This window comes from Orycteropus afer, unplaced genomic scaffold, assembly GCF_000298275.1.
Source record: "Orycteropus afer afer isolate SDZICR_OR568_19922 unplaced genomic scaffold, OryAfe1.0 scaffold00006, whole genome shotgun sequence".
In the NCBI taxonomy this organism is placed as follows: Eukaryota; Metazoa; Chordata; class Mammalia; order Tubulidentata; family Orycteropodidae; genus Orycteropus; species Orycteropus afer.
The window spans coordinates 13,109,673-13,119,299 of record NW_006921593.1 but is presented as its reverse complement, the minus strand read 5'-3'; the positions used below and the strand labels follow the sequence as shown (position 1 = coordinate 13,119,299).

The 9,627-nt window shown below is 50.1% G+C and overlaps 1 protein-coding gene across 1 annotated transcript in view; it reads right to left on the bottom strand.

Moving 5' to 3' along the window:
- Nucleotides 1–544: 544 nt before the first annotated feature.
- Nucleotides 545–9,627, bottom strand: part of LOC103198683 (cytochrome P450 3A24-like) — a 33,117-nt gene continuing 24,034 nt past the window's right edge. Inside the window, exons 8-11 of the mRNA XM_007942868.1 lie at nucleotides 6,393–6,541; nucleotides 5,119–5,246; nucleotides 1,457–1,541; nucleotides 545–714 (exon numbers count right to left, since the gene is read on the bottom strand). Coding sequence (XP_007941059.1) covers nucleotides 545–714; nucleotides 1,457–1,541; nucleotides 5,119–5,246; nucleotides 6,393–6,541 — 532 coding nt within the window. The remainder of the gene's footprint in view (nucleotides 715–1,456; nucleotides 1,542–5,118; nucleotides 5,247–6,392; nucleotides 6,542–9,627) is intronic.

The window sequence follows — 9,627 nt, the reverse complement described above, 5'->3', positions numbered from 1 at the left end:
TCATTGAATTTATCACCATCTGAATTTATCTTGCTCATGTATTGGTTTGCTTTTTCACTGCCTGTTGGCCTCCTCCCACCCAGAAGCAGCTATGTAACAAGCACAGGTAGCACATCCATGAAACTGTCCCCAGCCCCACCCATCGCAACAGTAATGAGAGATCCTAGAAGCCACAGTCTTGGTCTAGCTTTTCACCACTATATCCTGGACACCTAGCATGACTATGGTCTGGTCTGTACTAGGTGTTAAAGAAGGAATTGATGAATGCATGGAGGCCAGGCCACTTTGCACATATTATTTAATTCCAAAGCATCAAGAACTATTCCACATTTCTATTCCCACCTTCCTAATTAGCTCTTTGGAGGCAGGATTCGTATTATATCCTGTTCCTTTGCGATCCTGGAGTTAGCATCTGGCGGCAGATAACATATTCAGTGGCCCAAGGCCCTCAGCATCTCCCCTTCTGGGGACATTCTAGTTTGGACTCAGACTTAAAATGTGAAAATAAGAAGCCAGGATTCTTGGCCTTACGGAGATCTCCAGGTCACATCACCTTGTTGGGCAAGGCACTGTCGATCTCCTCTTGAAGTTTTGCTTGCACCTGCGGGTGAGTGGCCAGGTTGTAAGCTATAAAGGCGAGGGTTGAGCTTGAGGTCTCATATCCAGCAATAAGAAAGGTGACAGCTTGAGCGCAAATCTCCCGGTCTGTCAAAGCTTTGAGGGAAAAAGGAAAATGGCACCATGAACAGGTGTACAGGCAACAGCCCACATTCTGGGTACCTGCCTGGACTCTGCACCTAGAGAGATGTAACCTTCTGGTATGTTCCTGTTTGGCCACAGGGTTTTCCCACCCCCCTTATTGTGAGATGCCAATGTGAGAACAAAGGAGCTGGGAAGCAGAAGCTCTGAGGAGCAACCGTCCCACAAAGTTGACTCTGGAAGATGAGGGTCTGGTGAAGGTTCCTTCAAGAAGAGGGTCACAGAAAGATCAAAGGCTGACAGGATGCTGTGAGCTCCAGACTGGAGATGATTACAGCCAGCCTCCTCGTCTTACAGATGAGAAGGAAGACACCAGAGGCAAGAGGTGACCAGACAAGGTCACGTGAAGAAGCTGAGCCAGTCCTTTTAGTATGAGGTGTGTTCTTAACAGCTAGCCTGTGCAGTGCAGATGGTTAAGCGCTCAACTACTAGCTGAGGCACCTCAGAAGACAGGCCTGGCCATCTGCTTCTGAAAGGGCACAGCCTTGAAAACGCTGTAGAGCAATGTACCCTGCACACATGGGGTCACCAGCGAGTCGGAACCAACTCGACAGCAACAACGTTTCCAACAAAACAAGCTGTGAGTGGACAGCAACACAGTGACATGTTCTGGGAATTCCTAGCGGTCTCTTCCACGCAGGCTTGGAGGACGGCCTCCAGTCAGCCTGGAGGCAGGACCGACGACCTGCGATGTTACCTTTAGGGGGCTGGTTTGCCTTGCTGGATTCTGAGCTGACGGTGGCCTGCGAATCGATCATCAGCTGTAGAAAATCCACACGGTCCTGGACAGAGAGCCAGAGAGGGCAGAGGGTGAGAGAGAGAGACCCACAGGGCCATGAGTCTTCAATGGCACTCCTGGCTCCCACGGGAAGAGAGGACATGGCTGTGGTTCCCAAGTTTTAGCCCACGTCACATCTGGGAACCTGTCTGAGCAAAAGCAAAAGGCAGTCACCTCCTGCTCTTCTCTGCACCCCTCCGTCCCTCCCCCCTCTCCCTTCATTTTCAGAGCCGGGCTCAGGCAAAAACACTAAAGAATACGAAATTGATACTTACGTCCAAATTATAGTTTGAGACTTAAGCATGGTTTTGAAAACTCAGAAGGCGTCACAGTCACTCATAATCCAAGATGCAAGGACGCATGTGTTGTGCTCAGGCTTTTGTGTGGTTCTTTCTCGTCCTTTCTCAAGGTTGTTTAGATGGGTGAACCCACATTCTGCGCACAATGTTGTGTTTTGGTCTTTTTCACGAGTATCAATATTGGGGCATTACTCCATCCTCTAAGAAGTGCTTCCGCACAGAGTTTATGGTACCCATAGGAGAGTCCCCTAGGAGCTCTGGTAGTATAGTGCCTAAGGCACTTGACTGCTAACCAGAAGGCTGTGGTTCAAACCCACCAGCCACTCCTTGGAAGGAAGGTTGGGCAATCTACTTCTGTAATGATACCGCCTTGGAAACCCAAGGAGGGGTCGCTATGAGTCGGTTCCGACTCGATGGCACATAACAACAACAACAAGAAGGTGAGTCCCCTGGGGTAGTTCCACTCTGTCCTCTAGGGGCATTGTCACAATCACCTCCACGGCAGTGGTTTTGGTTTGGGCCTTGCTTCTGTGAAGATTCACAGCCTTGGACACCCTGTGAGCAGTTCCACGAGAGGGGCGCTGTGGGTCGGAATTGACTCCACAGCAGTGGGTGTGGTTTTGGCTTTGCTTCTGTGAAGACTGACAGCCTTGGAGACCCTGTGGGCAGTTCCACTCTGTCCTCTAGGGGCGCTGTGGGTCGGAATGGACTCCACGCCAGTGAGGGTGATTTGGGCTTTGCTTCCCTGAAGATTGACAGTCTATCAACCCTATGGGGCAGTGCTGCTCTGTCCTCCAGGGACACTCTGAGTTGGAATCCACTTGAGGCCGGTAGGTTTGGTTTTTCTTTTTTGGTGGAAGATTCCATCATATACATATGCCATCATTCGTATCACTCTTCTTTGTGTTTCATTTTGCAAATAATACTCCAAACCAACAACCAAACTCATGCTGTCAAGTCGCTTGTGATTCATATCGATCCCCATTGGGTTTCCAAGGCTGTCAATCTCTACAGAAGCAGACTGCCTCATCTGTCTTCCATGAAGCAGCTAGTGGGTTCAAAACACTGACCTTTTGATTAGCAACCAAATGCATTCACGACTCCATGAGAGTGGATGGAGTCACTTATGAAGAAGTGAGATTTTTGATACACATTTTGCCTGTTTTCTAGAAAGTTTAACAAACGTGGAGTCCAACTAAGGTGGCCGTACCGCTGAGCCTTACCAACGTCATATATTGTTTTAAACTCTACCTTGATAGGAAATAAATCATGATCTCTTTTAAGGCACATCTCAGGCTGTTAATAAGGCCTGTTTGCATTTTCACTTCCTCTTTCAGGGACATCTTCATGTCAGTCTCATTGGTTCCCACTCACTCCTTATAAGTTAAATCCAGTGACACGTCACTTGTTGTATTTGCTACATTTGCCCAGCTTGATATTTGTCTTTTCATAAAGTAGATAATGTCATTTCCTGTCTTCCCCCTCTTGGAGGTCTTCTCTCCCTCTTCAGACCAGGAGTCCATATGCTGCCCTCTTCTTTCCCAGAGAGGGTTTGGTAACAAAACAGAACAAAACCCACAGCAGTTGCCATCAAGTCGGCTCTGACCCAGTCGCCCTTGAGTCACTTCTGTGTCAGAGGAGACCTTTCTCCAAAGGGTTTCAAGGGCTGTGATCTTGGGGAAGCCGATCACCAGGCCTTTCATGTGAGGTGCTGCAGCACAGATTTGAACCACCAGTGCTTAACCATTGTGCCACCATAGTTCCTCCCTCACATGGGTGGTTCCTAGAAATAAATCCATGTTGAGGTAGCCTGGGGCAATGGGGGAGCTTCACAGAATCTGGGCCTCCAGACCTGAGTTCAAATACCACCCCCACTGGCTTACATACAAGTGTGGGCAGGTTGTATGATTTTCTGGACGAGGAATAAACTCGTGCAAGGGTCAATGTGGAGACGCAATGATATAACAATAGACATGAAAACATCCAACAAAACATATGGGAACTTACTAAAGGTTATTCCTTTTTCCTTAATGAGACAATTGTTCACTGGAACATTATTTGCAAGATAAAAATAAACTAGAATCAAAAAGAGACTTGTAGAAATGATGTCTTCCTTGTATAATGGACTCTTACCCAGGTCTCGTCATTATTTGCTGAAGAATTGCTTCAGTTGCTCTTGAGTCAGTTCTGAGCATGGCGACCTCCTGTTTGTCAGAGTGAAACTGGGCCCCACGGGGTTTACAAGGACCTTTCAGAAATAGATTGGCGGGCCCTTCTTCTGAGGCATCCCTAAGCGGATTTGAACTGCCAACCTTTCAGTAACAGCCCAGTGCTTAATCTGTTAGGGCATGGGAAAATGCCACAAGAAGTTCTTTCTTTTCTCCTAATGAGATACAAATGACTGGAAAAGGCTTAATGGATGACTCCATGTGTAAATAATGGACCACTGTGTAAGTCCAGAGAAGGACTCTCGAGCAGTAAGGGACAGGAATCGGTGACAGGCTGGGACGCAGATTCGTCAATGGAATCTCCCAGTTCTTGGATTACTGTTCTCTAAGAGAACACTGAATGACATCACAGGCACCCCCACAAACCGACCCTCACAACCCAACCCACCCTACAGCCAAGTGCTTATGTTCTCGCCCACAACACCCCCTCTCCATGCTCTTGTCAGAATCTGACAATGAGAACGTGGGGCCAACACATGGCCGTTCCTCTCTCCCAATATGGTTAGCCCAGGAAACACCGTGCTGAGTGATGCTGAGTGACCAGGGAGCTCACTTCTCAGGCTTCAACCTCGTCTGCGACAGGGCTTTGGAAAATCACAAGTTGAACCTGTCTCCTCAGTCTTCCCGATACCAACCTGCTGCCTTTCCATCTGGTACCAGCAGAGGGGCACTATCAACCTGACCGCCATCTTGCCTCGATCTTTGTTGATGACAAAACCTTTCCAATTAAAGGGGCAGGGATGGTGTCCACTTGTTTCTGGTTCAATCTAACATCACCAAAACCCTCCAACAACTCTGACCACCCCAACTCAGTGTCCCACTTCTCTGCTGCGTGGCCTGCTGCCCCTGGACCGGCGTCTCAGGCCACTGGGATTCCACCTGGATCATTAGCATTTAGGTTCAGTTCTAGGGATTTGGATGGGCTGGAAGCCAAGTGCTCACCGCAGCCGTGCATAGTCTGAGTTCAACAGGTATGCAAGGCCACCCAGGCAGCAGTGCCCCCAGTGACTCAGTGTGGGCCTGGATAATGCTATTGGAGCCTGGTAGGGCTTACCCTGCATCCACTCCTTTGCCGTTCCTTCTTAATACGCTTGGTCACATTCACAAAGAAGTCCATCTGCTTCCGGGGAGCTAGAGTCACATTCATGCTTTCGAGCAGTGGCACAAAGAAAGGAAATATCACTGGGGAGGGGTAGGAAAACACCAGTTAGGCTCCAAGCAGGGCCAGGGCAAAATCAAACCCTGAAGGGACCCATGGGACGTTGGGTGCAGAGACTATTAGGGATGTGAGAAGTCGGAAACCACCCTCACCCCAAAAAGATCAGGACCTGGGTGGCTGCGCCATCAGTTGCGTACTTAGGGCTCGCTCTGTGTCAAGGGCTTCACATGCACCTCCTCAGTCAGTGCTCCCCAATCTCAGAGGGCATTTCCCTGATTATACCCATTTCACAGATGAGGAAACAGGCGAGAACTTGCCCAAGGTCACAGGGTGAGCAAGGGGCAGTCTGGGACTCATGCCCAGCCTGTGTGAGCCTACAGTCCACCCTGGAGCACTGGGCCTCCTACAGCCTCTCCCACATGTTGCCTGTAAGCACAATTCCCACGTCCACAACTGACCAGAATGTCAAGATGTCTGAGCCTACGTAGGGTGCTGGCAAGGTGGGAATGTGGGCCAACAGGAAAACGCTCTGGAGTAAACAGGTCTGTCAGCACGAACACAATACCAATGAAATGCCTCCCCTCTATCCTACCCACCTCCTCGCTCACCAGAGAACAGCGTCTCCTAGAAAGAGAACAGCTACACTCTTCTGCACCTGGGGGGATGCAGAGCGAGCCGAGCAGGACGGGAGGTCTTCAAGACTTCTCTCTACATCAGCTTTATTTCATCCTTTAAATGGATCTACTTGGAGCGTGTATTATTATGTGCCTAATATATGAGCGTGGTCTCACCAATGCATGTTTCATCAATGAATAAATACATTTGTGACCCACTCAAAATGCTGTTGGTCATATGGGTATCCAGCCATAGGGCTTGGAGACCCTAGATTGTGCTGGGCTTGTGTACTAAAGATTTGCTCTATTGTAAAAATATTTTAAATCTACTCTTGCAAAACTATACTTTTCTTAGACTTTTTCTAGTGATTTGGACAGTCTACCAGGTATATTCACAACCTCCCACACTCCTTAGTTCATGTGGTCCTCTCAGTGATGCCGTAGGTGGGGCTCTGGAGGGCAAGCTGCTGGGAAATGTGGCAAGTTCAAAGATGGCCAAGGATCACAGCTGAGTGTGCTAATGTTGCATGCTGATAGGAGAGGTGGTCTCTGTACCTATAAGGATCATCAAAGGGCTCAGAACACTGAAGGACATCAGTTTCTTAAGTTGGTGAAGAATAATATCATCTGGGTTATTGATGGAATCAGTGTGGACACCAAAGAAAGTGCTGGTGATGATATCCAGGGTATAGGCTCCAAAAATCCTGGTTTGGAAAAGATGAGATAAAAAATGTAAGGAAATCAGGAATTCAGGCAAGATGATAGAAAAAGCAGACAAGCTACACAGTCCCACTACAACAAAGAAACGAGAAACCAACTGAAACAGATACAGAAGACAATCCTGGAACATTGAGCTTTGAAGGTAAGGATAAAGAAGTAGATTAAATACTGACTAACTACTGGAGGAAAATAGCAAGTAGACAAACAGAGCTGTGAACTGTCCCCTGGCCTGACAGCACAGCCAGATTGAATGTGTGCAAGCAGTATTCTGATCCCGGCAGCAACCTGATAATCGGCTCTGCTCACCAAGGACTGCAAGGGCAACCACACTGGTGGCTGACATCCAGAAAGCCCCAGCCACTGAGCAAGGGCCACCAGCTGCTTCTGCACCAACTGATCAGCAATAGATGGTGGCCAATGCCAGCCCAATCCACCCTCCACTGCTCTCCATGAACATCTAATGGAGACCTGTGCACACTTTTTCGTCCTTCGTCACACCCACCAGGAGACAAGTGGTGAATGCCTAAGTGTTGCCAGACTAGAAAACAGTAGAATGCCAGCCCTGATTGCTCAGATATAACAAAATGAAATTAAGTGGGGGGAAAAAAAGGCAAATCACAGCACCACAGAATCACAAATAACATGTGAATACAACAACATCACAGTGTTTTGGAGACAACTGGCAATCTCAGTTCACAAAGAACCAAGATAAATTCGTACAAACAAGGGCCCAGGATACAGACCCAGAAACCTCCCAGGGGAAGAAGTGGCCTTGGAACCATCTAATAAGGAATCAAAAGAATTATAGGTGGATACCTTCAAGGGATTGAGAGATTGATCAAGGAAAACACAGACAAAACTCTAGAACAATTTAGGAACACCATACAAGAACAAACTGCTCCCTGTTTCTTTGGTCTCTCCAGGAAGTCAGCCCAGCCTCTGCTCTGTTACAGCAAGTCCTACAAAGTCCTTCATCTCCCCCAATCAGTGCCTGAAGGCAGCCCACTCCCCCAGGAAGCCTCCTCCCCAAAGGCACTCAGTTTTCCATGGGCCGACAAGCCCAATGTTCTGTCTCGTGCCAGCCTCCTGGCTCTGCTGCCACCATCTCTCTGCCAGGCTCTCTGCTACGGTCTCAGTGTAGGGATCTCAGTTCCAAGGATGTGCTCCACTCCTGCTTCCACATTTTAAGTATCTGTTAGAGTAGTACCCCACTCCTGGTACCAAATTCTGCCTCGGTTCTCTAGTGCTGCTGTAATAGAAATGCCGTGCATGGATGGCTTTAACAAACAGGAATTCATTCTCTTACACTTTAGAGACTAGAAGTCCATATTCAGAGTGCCAGCTCTGGGGCTGGTTGGCGGCCCCTCCACCTTGGGCTTCCTCTCTGCCTCCTGTTCCAGGCCCACTGGAGAGGGAGGCTTCTTCTGACTCGTGCAGCTGCTGGCTTCTGAGGTGAGGATGACGAACCCAAGGTTGGAAGGTAAAATGGCACAATCTCAAGATCAGCAGGCCACGGGTTCAAGTCCAGGAACTGGAGATGAAGGCTCAGAGAAACGCAGGATCCAAATGTTCCAACAGCTAGAGTCTCAAAGCTCCTCCTTCTATACTGGAAGCAGGCTATACCCTGAAGGTAACTACTTCACTGTTCACTGCAAAGTCCACCCTGTAGGTGATGACAATCCCATCATAGGGAATAACTACATCCAATTGCCCAGCCACTGAAAAGCACAGCCCAGCCAAGTTGATATGCAACCTTAACTACTACTAGGATTTCCTGGGCTGACATCTTTATGGGAACAGATTGCCAGGTCTTTTCCCTCACAGAGCCACTGGGTGGGTATGAACCTCCAACCTTTCTGTTAGCAGTGGGCACTTTAACCACTGTTCCACCATGGCTCCTTCGCAGGTGAGTACACGTGTAGGAACTCCCCAAACCGCGCACGTAAGCTTGCGTAGTTGTCATTCTGACATTATTCTCTGGATGCCAGACCTACACCTCTGCACACACCTGTGTCTGGTCACTGTCCCCCTTCCCTCCCAGCCCGTCGCCAGGGGAAAGGCTTCGAGAGAGACATCAGCTTTCCACGGCAGCACTGTTCTCCCTTCGAGCTTCACCAGACAAGCTGCGTTTGGGAGATTTGAAACATTCTAAAAACACATTCCCCATCTTGAGGGCGGCTTAGCGAGCCGGTGGATCCCCACACTGAAAGCTACTGCAACGCTCAGAAGCCCCGGGCAGCGGCCACAGTGGCTCAGGGTGAATCTGCAGGGTCAGCGGACAAAGAGCCAGACCAGCAGGACCCCAGCAAGAGGGCGGGGAGCGGGGCCAGGGCAGTGCCTCTGCAGTTGCTAACTGTTCCCAGAAGAGAGGAAACTGAGACAGGCTGAGGGCCGAGGAGGGTTTGAGGTGCACATGGTGCCCAGAAAACACTCGGAAACTGAATGAAAGGGCGTGACTCAGATGGTGCCATGGGGTTCCCTCTGTCTGCCCCTTCTCTGCTGGGCAGCCTGGAGCCCATGGGGTCAGGGTTGCCCTCTTATAGGCAGCCTGGAGCCCATGGTGCCATTGGGCCCCTCTGTCTGCCCCCTCTGCTGGGCAGCCTGGAGCCCATGGGGTCAGGGTTCCCCTCTTATTGGCAGCCTGGAGCCCATGGTGTCATAGGTCCCCTCTGTCTGCCCCTTCTGCTGGGCAGCCTGGAGCCCATGGGGTCAGGGTTCCCCTCTTATAGGCAGCCTGGAGCCCATGGTGTCATAGGTCCCCTCGACGTCTGCCCTCCCCTCTGCTGGGCAGCCTGGAGCCCATGGGGTCAGGGTTGCCCTCTCCGTCTGCCCCCTCTCCGCTGGGCAGCCTGGGCCGATACTGGGCCAACAATACGTTGCAGGCCTTGTTATCCGTTGCCCATCGGCTTTTGGTTCTCACCCCTGGCCTCCCTCAACGACATCCCACTGTCCCCCCGCAGACACGTCCTCTCCCTTCCTCTAAGAGACGCGTGTCCACCTGTCCTTCCTGAGATGCTAAGCCCGCCCGTGGGCGGAGGGATGAAGGGACGCCGCGGGCAAAGCAGGGTCT